This window comes from Eptesicus fuscus, chromosome 18 (assembly GCF_027574615.1).
Source record: "Eptesicus fuscus isolate TK198812 chromosome 18, DD_ASM_mEF_20220401, whole genome shotgun sequence".
Taxonomy (NCBI): Eukaryota; Metazoa; Chordata; class Mammalia; order Chiroptera; family Vespertilionidae; genus Eptesicus; species Eptesicus fuscus.
The window spans coordinates 14,176,108-14,192,826 of NC_072490.1; the positions used below are offsets into that span (position 1 = coordinate 14,176,108).

Genomic DNA, 16,719 nt, shown 5'->3' on the forward strand with positions numbered 1-16,719 from the left:
GTGAATTAAAAATCTGAGGAACAGAATAAACTGGTGAACTTAATAGAATCAGAGGCATAGAATGGGAGTGGATTGAAATTCTCAGGGGGAAAGGGGTGTCTGTGTGGGGAGTATGGGAAGAGACTGGACAAAAATCATACACCTATGATAAGGACAGCGGGGGGGGGGGGGGGAGGTAAGGGAAGAGGGGGGGTAGGAACTGGGTGGTGGGGAGATATGTGGGGAAAAAGGAGAAACAATGTAATCTGAACAATAAAGATTAAATTAAAAAAAATAAATAAATAAATAAAAATAAAAATAAAAAAAAAAAAAAAAAAAAAAAAAAAAAAAAAAAAAAAAAAAAAAAACAAGATTCCAGAATGTCTTTCTGGCTTGATTCATTTTAAGAAAATGATTCCAAAATGGTGAGCTGGTGAGATCAGCACACTCACACACACCAACACATACACACACACACACACACACCACCACCACCACCACCACCACCACCACCACCACCACCACACACACAGGCAGATGTTGGACAGCAGGCCATTTTTGGTTCATCTATCCCCTTCCACTTCTATTTAGCGACATTTTATTTTTAAATTTCTCACTATAATTGACATGCAATATTCAGGGGTATAACATAGCAATTAGACATTTATGTAACTTACATAGTGATCCCCACAATAAGTCTAGTATCTATCTAATACCATGAGTCCTTATTACACTATTATTGACTGTACTTTACACCCCCATGACTGTTTTTATAATTGGTAATTTTTGTTTCATTTTAATCCCTTCTCCTTTTTTACCCAGCCAACCCTAATGCCCCTCACATCTGGCACCCCTCCCTTTGTTCTCCATATCTGTGAGTCTATTTCTGTTTTGTATTTGTTTTGTTTTGTTTTGTTTTGTTTTTTAGATTCCACATATAAATGAAATCATGTGGTGTTGTTTTTCTCTGATAACCCTATTCTTACTACTCTCCCAGGTCAGTCCTGTCATTTCCCCATTTTACACACTGAGAAACCAAAACACAAAGTCCAGGGCTAGTCAGTAGCAGAGATGGGCTTTGAACCAAGCGGTCTGATTCTAGAGGCCCTGTTCTAGCAATGTTGATCTGACTATTCAGGCAAACAGGAATTTCAAAGGCATTTATCTTTTTGGATGGCCCTAGGACACTGGGGCTGTGGTTATTCTGTTGTCTGCCATCTCGGGCATGGATGGAGAGGAGACGTTGGGGACAATTTCAGATGCACTGTGCTGCACAGGCTATGTGCAGAAGTGACTTTTAATGATCAAGTGTGTGTGTGTGTGTGTGTGCGCGCGCGCACATGCGTGTAAAAAGGAGAGAACATTTCACAGTGTATGCAATTTTAGCTTAATTAGAAGAGGAAGAGTGTTAACAAGTTATTTTTAAATGCACCAAAGAGCAGGAGGTGTATTAGAATTAAATTACACCCTGTGAGGCTGATTGGCAGGCCATGTAATGTTGGAAAGTTCACAATCTTGTCTTTATCAGCTCAGTTTGCAAAGTAGGCCTGAAAGCTGTGTCCCCAAACCCATAGTCTGGATCTATAACTATTCAAGTTAAAAAAAAAAACTAATTGGAAATGTGATAAGCAACGATTAGGCAGCCTATTTCAGGAAGAAAATGAACAAAATGAGCAGATGCCAACTGCTGTGACTTTTGTGAAAAAGGATGGACACTGGTTTAAATGAAAGGTTTTCTGTCAGTCACCTAGGAAAGGCATTTCCCTCAGGGCTGCACATTAGCATGTCATTTGCATAGAGAAGTTCAAACAAAAACCAGCACCACCAGCTAGAAGCTCCTGGGCACAAAGAGCCTGCATTCAAAAGCTGCTGACTGGTGGGAGAGAGGGTGTCCCTGTAGAGGGCACTGGGAGACTCACTGCCAACTGGGAATGCCCCTGACCTTGCAGTAGCGAGAACTGAAATAACCCTGACAAAATGGAGCCCGCAGGGGGTCAGAGGACCTTGGCTCCTGTTTTGGCTGAAGTTCTTGGGCTGGAGCCCAGAGTCCATGTGCCTTTGAGGAGTGACTTTCCTTGGGCTCCCTGATGGCCACCGCTCCCCTCCAGGGCAAACTGCATCTTCCTCCTCTGTTTTGAAGGCTAAGGAGTCAGTCCATCCATCTTGTTCTCTAACTACAGCTGCATCTCCTGTTCAAGCAGGCGTGTGGATGCTGTGTCTGTTTCTGTTCAAATCCCAGCCTAAAGATTGCTCCCTGGGGACTGTGAGCATGACGTTCCTATCTGCCTCAGTTTCCTCATCTCTAATATGGAGGAAAGACTACCTCCTAAGTGTGTGGTGAAGATTAAAGCAGATAAAGAAAATAGAACAGAGAAGCCTGTTTGGCACTTACTGAGTGCTCGATATATGTTCGCAATTGACGTGGATTTGCTTCCTTGCGTGGAGCTAACATCAATCATTCATATTCATATCCCCTGTAGTTGCCAAGAATAAATACCATCATGTACTTAGTGCATTTAAAAAAATCAATTCCAGTTTTTAAACTCAGCTGTATTTCAGGTGATGATATTTGTGAAGGCTCACGTGCAATGTGTTTATTTTTCCTAATATACATTAAAATAAAAACAGACCCACTGAACTAATGTTTTCTAAGGTTGGCACCATCTGAAATCATCTGAAATACCAGGGCACATTTCACAGGTTGGGCAGCGCTGTCCACACAGAGTCATTCATCTCTCAGTGGCTCTCTCAGCAAGAATTGAGACAACACTTACCAGGCGAATGGAGATCCAGAATGGCAATAGAAATGGAAAAGCACCTTCCCTGCCCTCACTGAGCAAACAGACACGCATGCAGTGGGGAGATGAGAACAATGAGAGCCCTGGAGATGGGGAGGGAGGCCTCATTCCACCGGGCAGGCCAGTTCCCACAGGAGACAGCATAAGGAGAGAACCAAGCATCATTCCAAACTGTTATTCCAACTTATTCCAAATTCCCATTTCAAGACAACTTGGCTGTGCACCCAGATTCTACCTCCTGGAGATTGGAGGCCTATTCCTGGAGCCCTCCCGGCATGATTTCTCATCTGTAAAATGGGCACGCCATCCAGCCTGCAGAGCTGGTGGAGAATAGAACCTGCTGCCATAGCAGGTCCTGGCAAAGGAGAGTTCGCCTCGGGGGATCGATCCTCTTAGGACAGGGCCTTCCTCATCGGCAGGCCTGCGATATGTGCCCAGTTCTCCTCTGGGTGGTTAATGCTCTCTCGGGTTACCTCGAAATCTGCCTCTTTGGGAAAGCAGCCCTTGACATACTAAACCCGTGGTCGGCAAACTGCGGCTCACGAGCCACATGCGGCTCTTTGGCCCCTTGAGTGTGGCTCTTCCACAAAATACCATGGCCTGGGTGAGTCTATTTTGAAGAACTGGCATTAGAAGAAGTTTAAGTTTAAAAAATTTGGCTCTCAAAAGGAATTTCAATCGTTGTACTGTTGATATTTGGCTCTATTGACTAATGAGTTTGCTGACCACTGTACTAAACCAACTTAATATTGGCTATGGGAAGGCTTTCCAAGGTCAAGACACAGAGCCTTGCATGTATTTCCTGTCACAACAGTATCCTGCATAGGTGGAGGAGCATAAGATCCCATTAGAAACTGAGGCATGGAAAGGTTATGTCACTTGCCCAGGTCAAATAGCTGGCAAATGGAGGAGCAGGTAACTACTAAAATTAGTAACTGCTAAAATTGCCATCTATTCGCTCAGATGCTGGGGTTCTTGTTCCAGCATTAAGAAGGGTTCAGCAATCTGGAGAAAGGCTGTGTGTAGATTAAGTAGGAGTCCAAAGACAAAAGATAATTTTAAGAGGCATTGGGGGTCAAAGGGGACTGGCTAAAGAAGCCAAGTTCTTAGTTCCCCTTGTCTCAGGACCCCTTGCTTTTTATTGACACAAACTGTCCTAAGGCAAGGTGGAGATATATACTTGGAAGGGTTTCATACAGAAGCATTGTCAGATTGGGGAATAGCCTACGGCTGTTCAGGTGTTTGGCCAATAGGAGGCAATAACATGTAGATTAAGATGCCCTGAGTTGTCTGGCAGCAAACAATCATCCTATTCAGGTTTGGGGAAATGCCTTTAGCCATTCCAACAGGTGACTACATATGTGACTCAGCCCTTGTTGAGTCCCCATGTTCCATCAACCTTTTGATGAAACTCTTGCAATTATGACATGCTGGAACTGGCTTCAGGCACTCAGCTATGTCTCTAACTAGTGCCCACAGTAGTGTAGGACCACATCATCATCTAGGTCGGTGATTCTCTGCTAGAGCAGTTTCTGTCTCCCCCAGAAGACATTTTTGGCAATAATGGTGACATTTTTGGTTGCCATAGCTGTGGGGTGAGTGCTACTGATATCTAGAGGGCAGAGGGCAGGGATGCTATTATACAACCTACAGTGCAAGGGACAGGCCTCTCCCCAAACAATCATCTAACATAGAATGTCAGTAGTGCTGAGGTGGGCACGACCTTCTTAATTCTGCAGAACCTTAACTGTGTAGCACCCAGCTGATAACATGGAAGAAGCCACAGGATCTCTGATTCCAAAAGAGGGGGCTTCAAGTTGGGGCAGAAAAACCACACATGCTTTGTCACCGGAAAGTGATGACCTTGAGCCAACTGCCCAGGGTACATGCGCCTGATGATGCAGATAGGCTGGTTACAAGCCTCAGGTGGGACACTGTGGCTGGGTAGAAAGGAAGAGGGACGAAGCATGACATCTGGCAGAAGTCGAAGACAGTCATCAGCCAGCTGCTCGTGTAGAGAAAGGCGGAAATAGAAGAAAGAGGCACGTGCTCTTTATGCAGCAACCTTGGCTGAGCCACGCCCTGGGAGAAGCAGTCATGGGGATGGAGGCAGCTCCATGGACGGTGGGGAGCGGGGAACTGGCTAAGCAGGCAGCCAGGGGATGCAGAGGGACCTGCTTGGGCCCTGGGTCAGGCAGGCCACCCACAGCGTCGGCTGCATCTATTGAACTGCTGCTATGAATACTTTTTTTTTTAGGGGATCTGAGGCTGTCAGTTGAAGAAGGATGCAAATGGAAAAGTTGGAGAGGATTATGTCTTGTGATATTTTTCTACATAAACTGCAAAATAACCAAGTGAGGCTACAGGGCTTGGCTACTATGAATAGGGACAGGAGACAAGAAGCTGACCTGAGTACTTTTGCTTTATTCAATCTAATAAACATTTTATTTATATAAAAGACGAACGATGCACAGTATGAAAATAAGTGCTTGAGACATTTGATATAAAAAGAGTACATAGCATTCACATTCCTATTTTAATACATGAGTATGGCTGAAGTGTTCCATAAAAGAATAAAACTTTCCCTTTGTGTAGAGTAGTAAAAAAAAAAAAAAGTCAGTATTTTTAGGAACTACAGATTATTCCTTGGTCGTCTTCTCGAATAAGAAAAACAACAACACATAAACAAATCAAGCCACAGTATCATCTGATTCTACATTCCAGTTTATGCTGACCCAGAAGTGATAAAGCTCTTTGGAATCATTAATAGACCAGTATTCTAGAAATTCGCCACTAGAGGTCAATGAGCAACAGCTATTGGGCGGTGTCAACAAGCCTTAAAGTGCTCGGAATTTCTGGGCACTTCCCATGTATTGTAGCCAACCTGTCCTTACGTTTCAGCCCCTCATACCCCCTCCACCCCCACGGGACAGGGTGCCTAGAAGTTCCACCTACTCCCAAACCCCAAACTTCAGTATGTCTGCTAAAACCCCAATGAGATGAGCTCTTTCAAAATCCACATAGAGCTGATTTACTCACGGCGAAGTCTCTAATATTCCTATATTTGGCAGAAAATAAGTAGCTTCTTAAAAAAAAAAAAAAGATTATTTGCAGCATTGACACTTGTTTGTGGAAGAACAAGTTTCCTATGGAGTATTAAAGCTCATTCTTTGTTCTCAGCCACGCGGATTTCCTAACTTCAAATAGGACTCCTGTGTCCCACCCTCGAATCCTCACTAGGAGATTCTGCAAGGTTGGGAAGGCTGGTGTGATGGAGACTGGTGATCATGATGCAATCTTCTTGGAGGAAAGGACCCCCCTCCATAATACAGAGGGGAAGGAAGCTTACAGGGGTCCTTGGTCCGGGGTGGGGCGGGGGTGGGCAGAAAGCGCCAATGTTTACATCAAGAAGTGAAGCAGCTTTCTAAGTGCTTCCACACCTTCATTTTATGAGTGATGTGGGCCAGAGAGAACGGAAAACCATCTGCTATCTAGTCTCACTTGAGGATCTAGATTGTGTGTGTACGTGTAAAATCTCCAAACATGTAAAAACTGGCTCCATTTTGTGAAATGCAGTGCTGGCCAAGCAAAACACATGCTCAGAGTGCCCGAGGATGCAGTCCCAACTGGGGCGGTATTGCGCAGCTCAAGCTCAAATCCTTCTCACCAGACCAAGATACACTTGGGCACTCGGGAGCCCGGGAGACGCAAGCTACTGGTGTTGCTTAGAAAGCTGGAGACTCACTCCAAGCGCGTTGAAAAGTTAAACACGAGGAACTCTGGGGAGATTTGATCCTTTTTAGGAAAGGGAGAAGTGCTGGGAGCGAACAAGAGTAACATAGGTATGGGGGGGGGGAATAAAATATATATATTTATATATCATATTAGTAGAAGGTATAGCGATTTCATGGACAAGGAAATTTGTCCTGATTTTTCTGCAGCCAGTGAAGGCAAAAACGGTGCTCAAGAATATTTAACCGTTAGAGATGGGGCCACATTTCTGCGCTAGTTGAGGAAGGTGGTGCGAGGCCGGCCAGATGTGGGGCCTGAAGCTCAAGTGAACAGTCCAGGAGAAACAGTGGCACAAGGAGCCCCAGGATCTGGTCCCCAAACAGTGGGACTCTTAAGTAGCTCCATGGACAGATGAGGGCCTGCACACAGGGAATGATTTTGCAGAAGCAAGTGCAACGTGGCCATAGCAGACTGTGGGACACGGAGCCTCTCTCCTAATGCCAGCCAGCCCCTCCCTCCCCCCATGTAGTCAGAGAACCACCCATCCCACATGTGATTGTCAAGTGCTAATGTTGTCATGGATCCCTTCTTCTGTGCTCAGCTCTGGAGCTCTCCAATCAAACCAATTTCCTGGGAAAACCTTATCTTTTTCCTTATCTCTTTCCAGAGTATGGCTGTGTATATATATATAGATATAGACATATATAGATATATATATAAAACATAGCTATTCCATATTTATATACAGGCATTAATAAAGTGCAAATGTTATTAGCTATTATAAAAGTCAATCTCATTTCCTGAGGAACTGCTAACACAGCTTATCCTATGACAACGTCAAAGGCATAGAATGCTTCATGTCACCCACCCCGGCCAGCTGTTTTCTGCTCAGTCCCATCGCTTACAGGGAGGATAGTGAGCCCTGGTTTTCCAGGAAGCATCCGTCGGCTTAGGGGCAGCTTCCGCTGCCTCTGTTCTTTGGACTTGGCCCAGCCTGCCCTGGAAGAGCTATTTGGTGGTGCCCAGCGAGCCATCTTCGGGAATCTTCTCCTCGGAGCAGCTCCTCCCCGAGAGTCTGTCCAGGTGCTCCAGCTCGCTGAAGCGCTCGGCCACACACTGGGCCGTGAGGCGGGCTTCTGGGTCGTGGTCCCAGCACTCGGTCAGAGTCTCACACACCATCTGGATGCCCTGCAGAGGAAGAGAAGTCCACAGGCAACATGAGCAGGTGTGTTGCTGGGCTCCACGGAGGGCCAGATGGTCCCTTGTTCCCGCAGTGCAGGCCAGGTGGGAAAGAGCCCATGCATTGAACCGTTTCGACCGAGCGCTCGTGGTGCGAGGCCAGCCAGTGGCATGCAGAGTGAGGGGGCTGTGCAGGGGGCTGTGCATAGCCCTGGACACCTGTTGGACCTGTCCGCTCTGCTGCCTTTTGATCACAATAAGTCGTGAAACGGAGAGACAGCTCAAGGACCCTCAGTAGGCTTCTGGGGTCCTGAACATTCCCAGGAAGTGCCTCCATACCATATCACGGGACCGAATACCAGTCAGAGCTGCCCCACTTCTCCCCAGCGTTAGGCTGGGCCCTGCGAAACAGTTGTCTTTGTGGGTCAGACCTGCCTGATTCCAGGCCTTTTCTGAGGGTTCAACCTGACCCCATTAATGGCCCCCATTCAAAAGGCCCGTCCAGGAAATGCTGCCCAGTACCCTGGGGAGGGTCTTCTTCCAGGGCTTGAATGTTTACTTTGCATTGCAAATATTTTTGCTATTATTTCAAGTCCTTGTGGGAAATAAAGCAGGCCTGGGGTAAACAGACAGCCTGTAGGCAGAAGGGGTGTGCTCCGGACAATTAGGCTCAACACTCTTATCTGTGGGGACCACTCACCAGGTGGGCCTGATGACTCCCAGCACTGCCCTGAGAAGCAGCACGCTCCCCCTACTTGTAACTTTCCTAACACACCTCAGAGCCCCTCCCTGCCCTGCCGGGGATCACGTTCATGATGTTGAATTAATTGTATAATTCACCTAATTGACGGTATTGATTGATGGCCCTGTTAAGAGTGGAGTGTTATTGTTGGTACACAAGTAACATTTATTTTATTCTGACACTGTAATTACAGGCAGTAAATTAAATTAAATATTAAGCATTAACTTGAAATCAATAGGGCAACAAATCTCATTAAGGGGAAAAATGTATTATGCAAATTCTTTCCAGAATTTTATAATCATGAATCATGGCTTCATTACAAGAACTGCACAGTTTAGGAGGCGCGTTGCAAAGGAATAACACGAGTGCCTTGTGATTTCAGAGTTAACGCCCCACAGTCTCCTATCATCAGAGTCTAAGAGGCCTTGCCCGAAACCCCGGGGCTCAGCCCTGGACCGCCATGGCGGGGTCACTCTCCCCAGCTTTGTTAGCTTTTGTCCTGGGAAGTAGCTCTAGGCCAGGCCCCGCCCAGGCCAGGCCAGGCCTCCTGCTCCATCTGTCTTCCCTCTGGCATGACTTCTTGTTTCTGTTTCTTACCCGAATTCATTCGCCTGGCCCTTAGGAAAAGCTGGGACAGCGCCAGCTTGCACTGGATGACGATTCATCCAAGGCAAGAGGAGGTTTTCCACTAGAAAGGACAGCTCTGTCCGTGACACGGGGCACACTGCTCCCCCTCGTGCTTCAGTCACGGCTGTCCTGGGTGTGTGCTCACAGCCTATCACTTTGCTCTTTTTCTCTGACCACTGCCCTCACCCGAATGCAAATGCCCCCCAACAGAGAATTTGGATAAGTCCAGAATGACTGGCCTGCTATAGATGGCCTTACCAACCATTTCTTGAAAAGAAAAAATAAAGCCATTAGGATGTTCCCAACAAACAGACTCTCTGTTTGTTCATTTGCATGTCCCTCCTCTTTGCTTTCTTTCATTCTCAGCTCTGTACTCAGCCTGCATAGGCCTGCACGCGGCCCTGGGCGCACGGCAGTCGCCTCTCAGCCCCGCGGGCCGACACACTCTGCTGATTTCTCTCTGCTCAGTATTTCCTTCTACAGCTGAAAGTTTCCAGAAAACATGTGGAACCCAGAAGGGAACAAAACATAAACTCCCTAGGTAAAGGTCTAGAGGTGAGTGGCAGAGGCCGCAAACAAAATATTTTAACTGGAACCGAGGGGCCTTGGACAATGGGAGAATGCTCTTCAAATGATGATCGTGAGCCCTCTCTGAACGCTGTATCTACCTGCCAGTTGGGACTTACAATAACAGGGTCACCCCACTCGACTGAAATTTTCTTTCTAAACAAAACCTAATGGGATCACAGAACACAAGGGAACCTGCCCTCCGATGGAAGCCCAATAGCCCAGAATTCTCTCCTACCTGAGGGGCCGCTCAGATTCTCTCCTCACAACAGCCACCCCTTACCTGGTGGTTGAGCCAGGAGGTGGGAATTTCCGGTCGTCCCCGATCTCTCAGCACATTGTCCTTCATGCTTTCGACACAGGGATGCTCCCGCACCTTGGAACCAAATGGAGGCTCATACTCTTTCACTTCTGTTAAGAAAGCAGACGAACACAGGGCCATTGAGAAGAGTGTCTGCAGTCGGGGGGCCAGGAGCATGTTGGGAAGGCTGGCTGGACTGCTGCGGCACTGAGTGTCAAGATATAGCTGCGACAACTCTGAGTGCAATTTTTAATCTTGGGTTAAAACTAGAAGGAAGGAGTGTTTGTAGAAGGAGCTTGAGGAGTATTCCACAAATGACGACCAAGTGCTTGCTCTGTGCTAGGTATTGATCGGGCTAACAGGTGGGGACAGAGTGGAGCTCAAGACCAGCAAGGTCAGCAAGCTTCCATTTGAACACAGGCCTTCTCAATGAGGTGACATTGCCCCAATGGAGCAAAACTGGTTCTTTCTTGGGAGGTGGGAACAGTCTTACACACTAGAGTGGTTTGTAGCCCGACCATGGTCCAGAGTACAAAAACAGATTTCATAGGTGGTGTTGAGTTCATGGCAATGTTCAGCCTAGGGAGGGATGAAATTCTGATACATGCTACAGTACGGATGAACCTTGAAAACATTATGCTCAATGAAAGAAGCCAGACAAAAAAGATAAATATTGTATGTTTCTCCTTACGTGAGGTACTTCGAATAGACTAATTCTTAGAGATAGAATGTAGAACAGTGGTTGCCAGGGTGAAAAGATGGAGCATTAGTACTTAGCAGATTACAGAGATTCAGTTGGGGAAAATAAAAAAAAAGTCTGGAAATGGATAATGGTGATGATTGCACAACATTGTGAATGTACTTAATGCTAGTGAATTAATTATACACTTAAAAATGGTTAAAATGGTATATTATGTATACTTTCATGGGAATTCATGGTTTAGAAAAAAAATGTCTATAAAGTCTCCTTAGGATAGCAGTGATGAGAAAAAGTTTGCGAAACGCTGTTTAGTAAGATGAGAGAGGGGAGCGATTAATAATAACATCAATAAACAAAAACTTAAAAAGTAATTTTCCTTCAGTGAGACAAGTTGTAAAGACAATAGAACATGATGTAACCCCTCACTAGGGCTTCAGGTTTCAACTAAGATCAATTTCTTTATAGAAACTTTCTTGAATATACCCCAAGCCATTCTTGATCAGATGTCCTGGGCAGAGCCCTACTTTATCATGTGTTCTATTTTAATATAATCACCTGCTTATTTGTCTTACCCAACTAGACTGTGAGCATTCGAGGGCCGATTCAGAGTTCCTTTCTCATTCTTGTATTTCCAGCACCCATGAGAGGGCCTCCCATACAAAAGGCTCCCAACAAGGGCTTTGGTGAGTGAATGAATGAATGAAAGAATGAGTGAACGAATGACTGTGGATCCTGTCCAGAGTAGCAATGTATAAACCCCGGTTGAATCTTACTTAAAACAGCACACTAATTCCAGTGGGTGGGCTAATAATACATGTCAGGGAGGCACGGGAAAATTTAAAAGATAGAAACATATCAGAGCTAAAAGGGGACAGGAGGCTGGATGCAACATTCTTCTCCCAAGGAAAGAGGACCTTTGACCTATAGCTGCAAAACAATCCTGTTTAATGAGTAAAACTTTCTCTCGTTGGCCCTCCCAGGCTAAGACGTGAAGAAGCTTTCAAGGCAAAATGACATTTTGTGAAAATAGATGGCTTGCTCTTGTTTGTTTATTTGGTATTTTTCCCTCTTTCCCAGAACCCTGCTCGAATCCATATCTTCTTCAGCCTCACCCAATCAGGAGAGTTGCAAGATGTTGTCTTTCTATATCGTTTGTAATAGAGAAATTTGGAAAGAAGGCCTCCCTTCACACAAAGACAAGCACAAACCACCCTGCTGTGTGTACGCTTTTGCCTTTAGGGGTTCACAGCATTTAACCCATACTGCTCTTGGGGTGAGATCTGAGTTTTGATTTGCCTGCTGTTCATTTATTTCTTCCATTCTCTTCGCTTCTACCAAACTGTCAAGTCCCTAGGAAGAGGCTGAGTTTTGTGTCTTGCAACTCCCCAACCAGTGCGAAACTGCTGGGGCCGGATTACATATCTTTTATCCCTGTTTATTTTTCACGTTGCTTCTTTAAGTATTTTTATTTCAGAAAATGCAGATAATTAAAAGTACAAAATCACTAGATAGATATAGACAAAAGCAAATCTCTCTTAACTCCTTGCCCCTCGTTTCACAAAAGTGGCTAAAGGCTAAAGGGTGGGATTAAAAGTGATTTAAATTTTCCCCTTGTTATTTGTCCCTTAGCCATATATTTCTTTATTTAAAAAAAAACACACCAAACTAACAAAAAGCAAATGTTTTGCCCCCGGTTCATTGGGGAGTGAGACTTCCGGGAAACGCTATAGAAATGAATTACAAGGAAAATGAATTCCACTTGGGTGTCATGGCAACACCAGATTGCTACTAAAGCTACTAACCACCTGCTCTCGCTTCCATCCTCCTCCACGTCTCAAATCTGAAACAACCAGTTGGAGGACCACAGATCACAGGTCCATGGCATTGCTCTAAATGTTTTGCAAGGAATACGCGCTGCATCTCGACAGAGGAAATGAATACAAGTTATTACAGATACTCTAAGGGTTTCAAATGGGTCAGAGAATGCTAAAGGAGAGTCTTCAGAGATGTGACCCAGCACCTCGTTTTCACAGTTGAGAAAACGAAGGCCAAAGGGTGCACTGGATTCCGGGAAGAGCGCTCGGAACTGCCGACTGCATCACTGTCACTCTGATGGGACGGCTTTGCCTTTTTAGGAAGCTTTCTCCTCGCTACCCAGCCTTTCAGAGACCTCTTTCTCCCCCACCCAGAACAAGCACAGCTGGGAACATGCCTGTCACCAACGTGACAAATGTGTCCCTGGCTGCCTGGGCTAGGCCCTTCCCACCAGAGGACCCGAAAAGGGGAACCTTCTGGGACCCGTTGGATGTTATGGTTTGTCATTCCTAAACAAGCGCTGCAGAGACACCACTGATGGCCAAGCGCACCCCTCTCCCTACTGCTCTTCTGTACCGACATTGCACCATTCTGGGGTTAGGGGAGCTGGAGGACCGGGGGCGGAGGGGGGGGGGGACGCGGGGGGGCGGGGGAGGTGGGGAAAAGGAGACTGCTGCATTTTACACTGCAGGTACCAAGTCAGGGCATGGTTGGCAAGAGAATTATGGCAGTATTTTCTAGAGTTCCTCTGTGTGCCTTTGATCAAACAATGCCCAGGCCTCCCTTCTGTGGTGAACTGCAGAGGCAGCAAGTTAAGGGGTGAGTGGGATTAGTTCAAAGAGTGCCATCCCTGGCTGACCTAGAACGAGAACCACCCTTTAAAAAAATCTGGAAATGCCTCTAAGAAAAAAAGCAAAGACTCGAGAGAGTAAGACTGAGTTTAGCCCTTAAAAGAAATAGTGCTAACAGTATGCGTCACAGGTTGGGGTATTGTCAGCTTTGTTTGCCCTGGCTCCATCGTGAACCAGATAGGAGGACTTGGATAAGAGACGTGTGCACTTGATGCCTCGGTTCCCATATCCACAAAATGAGGGAAGTCAGTGCCCTCCATCATTACTCTGTACCGTAGCCCCTCTTATCCGAGGGGGGTATGCTCTAGGACTCGAGCAAATGCCTGAAATCGTGCAGCGTGCCACCCTCCAATATGTGTGTGTGTGTGTGTGTGTGTGTGTGTGTGTGTGTGTGTGATTCATTTTTATTAAGTCAAGCACTTTCACCTTTTTCACTTGAAGCAATTTCCGGCTTCTCTTTGGCACATCCAAATTGCCAGCAACACCACTCTTGTGCTTCGGGGCCATTACTCAGTGAAACAAGGTTGACCTGGACACAAGCAATAAGATGCCAAGGCAGTGGATCTGATGACCCAGCGGCTATGATGGGCCTGGCAGTTGGGAGAACGTAAACGGCGTGGATATGCTAGACAAAGCGGTGATTCCCCTCCCTAGCAGGCCTAAGCACGATTTCACCACGCCACTCGGAACACTGTGCAATTTAAAACTTATGAATTGTTTCTGGAATTGTCCATCTAATAGCTTTGAATGACTGCAGTAGCTGAAACTGCGGGTAAGGGGGACCACTGTAAACTGCTATAGGACCGACCGCTGGCCACACCCCCCTCTACACTTACCCTTTCCATGCACGCGGGCCGAGCTGGCAGTTCACCCTCCCACCTGGTCCCGGGAGCAGCCCTTGACCAAAGACGGATGGGCGCTGGGAGATAAACACCCAGCTTCCTCCTGAATCGGTGGTGCGAGGCCGGGGTGCACGTCCGACCTGGCACCCCGGGTCCCCAGCGAGGTTAAGCTCCAGTTGTCCACAGTGGAGACCCGCTTGCCGACACACCACTCTCTGGCTTCCTTCCCTTTCATGACTCACTTCCCCGCTCCCTCGCTGGCATTTCCTGAGATCTATTCCCAAAGAACTACACGCACCCAAATTCTTGTTCCAGGCTCTGCGGCACCCAACCCAAGGCAGATGCCCAGACAGTACCACTACGGGCTCAAACCAAGCCCCCGTCTCACCCACGGGCTGCTTCCCACCCCAGGCGTATGAGGCTCTACACCTCAGGATCTAGAGGGCCTCACACACCTTTCCCGAGAAACATCTTCACTTCACTGCGTGAGAACGTGCTCTTCTTTCCGACTTCTTTCCCTTCCCCTGCCTTTCCCCGCAGTCTTGTCCCTGACAGAAGCCCCCCACCCTTACCCTCACCCCCCAGGCCCTCGCAGCTTCCTTTACTTTCTCTGCTGTTTGGTGTCCATGCGAGTGTTGCTGGGTGTGTGGGAGGCCCTGGAGAGAAACCACACTTGCCTCCCTCCTCCCAGCTGGGCAGCACTCCAGGGCCGGTCTCTGCACAGCAAAGCCACTCCTCTGCAAGCCAGCATCTGGCCCCCAGCTGCCGCGCGGACTGCAGCTCCAGCCTCACGGTGCAGAGAAGTTGTTGACAGTTTTCCCCGAACCAGGGCCCCCGAGTTTTTCTATCTGCCTTCCAAGTAAGCCTCCCCTGAAATCCAGCAAAACCAAGTGCTTCCATCCCAGTCTTTTTGGTCTTTGGTCCTTCTCTCTCCCACCCCTCTTATTTTTTTTCCCTTTTCTTTCTTTTTGATGCATTTGCACTCTTTGTCAGTCTCACAAGACCGCAGCAAGCTGACAGTACGCGCAGGAGCCATTCTGGGGGTTTTGTTTTTCCTCTTTGTTCAATACCCGCTCAGCCAGCTGCTATGTGTCAGCCTCTATTCGAAGGCCTAAATGGCTAGCGACTTGGAAGTCGGTGGGCTGGTGGGCCTGTTTTGGCTGGGGATGCCATGAACATTGTGCCTGCTGTGCTCGCCAACGGGCGCCCGGAGAGGCACCCCGCCTTCATCTGCCTCCCACACACCCCACAAACACTTGCATGAAGACTAAACAAACTGAAAGCCACGGACAGAGATTTCTTTGTAAAAGGGCTGGTCACTGGGCTTGTCGTTGCTGAATGGAGATTTCAGCACTTTTCTCCTTCTTAAAAAGTAACACGCCAGTCTCCTCATCCTTTCTAGCTCTCTCTTCAAACAACTACAAAGCCCTGTTTTCTTGTGTTTTCCCTCTTGTATTCTTTCAGATCAAAGTACCTGAAATAACACCCTTGGTCTTTGGCTATTCCCTAACTCTGCTTTATTTTTCTTTCTATAATCACCCCTGATGTTATAGTATACTAGAGGCCTGGTGCATGAATTCGTGCATGGGTGGGGCCCGGCCGGCCCACCCCAATCAGCTGATCGGGATGGGCCATCCAGGGGGAGGGGCCAAGGGTGGTTGGCGGGCTGGCCCCGCCCCATGGTCGAACTCCTGGTTGAACTCCCAGTCGAGGGGACAATTTGCATATTAGCTTTTTATTATATAGGATATCTACTTGTTCATTACTTGTCTTTCTAAAATATTAGCTTTTCATTAGATTTTCTGTCCCTTGAATGCAGAGGCTGGTTTTCCTCACTGCTATATCCTTAGCATTTTGGTTAATGCCTGCCACATATTAGGTGCTCAATGAATATTTGTTGAGTGAATGAATGACACGTCGAACAAATGTACGAATAAGGAAGTTATCTCAAACGCGAAGACACCAGGCCTGCAACATGCTACAGAATTTACTAGCCTTGGGATTCTGTGAACAGAAATTCACCTGGGGAGAGAGGAAGGTCAATCGCTACAATCTTTCAGAAGTGAGGCCATCATTGAACATCCCTCAATTTGTGGCTGTCTTGTCAGGGACTGCCAGAAAGGCCTGCGTTAAAGGCCGGGATGCACAAAGTAGTGCTGACTCCCCCGACCCTAAGAAAACAATGGTAACTGTCCCTGCCATTTATTAAACATGTACTCTATTGGCCAGGCCAGCATATACTAGGAAGGTTAGGGCCTGTGGGCTAGAGTCAGATGACAGGGCTTTGATTCCTGGCTCCACAGCTTTCCTCCTGAAGCCTCTGTTTTCTCATCTGTAAAATGGGGCTTATCCTAGTACATACTTCAGCCCAGCCAGTGTGGCTCAGTGGTTGAGCGTCAACCCATGAACCAGGAGGTCACGGTTCAATTCCCAGTCAGGGCACATGCCCGGGTTGCAGGCTCAATCCCCAGTAGGGAGTGTGCAGGAAGCAGCCAATCAATGATTCGCTCTCATCATTGATGTTTCTTTCTCTCCCTTTCCCTTCCTCTATCGGAATTCAAAAACAAAACATACTTTTTTTAAAAA

General features: G+C 47.0%; 1 protein-coding gene across 1 annotated transcript in view; it reads right to left on the reverse strand.

The window, feature by feature from the left end:
• Positions 1–5,181: 5,181 nt before the first annotated feature.
• The window catches only part of TGFBR2 (transforming growth factor beta receptor 2), a 77,928-nt gene continuing 66,390 nt past the window's right edge, over positions 5,182–16,719 (reverse strand). Inside the window, exons 6-7 of the mRNA XM_008153853.3 lie at positions 9,908–10,035; positions 5,182–7,697 (exon numbers count right to left, since the gene is read on the reverse strand). Coding sequence (XP_008152075.1) covers positions 7,518–7,697; positions 9,908–10,035 — 308 coding nt within the window. The 3' untranslated portion in view covers positions 5,182–7,517. The remainder of the gene's footprint in view (positions 7,698–9,907; positions 10,036–16,719) is intronic.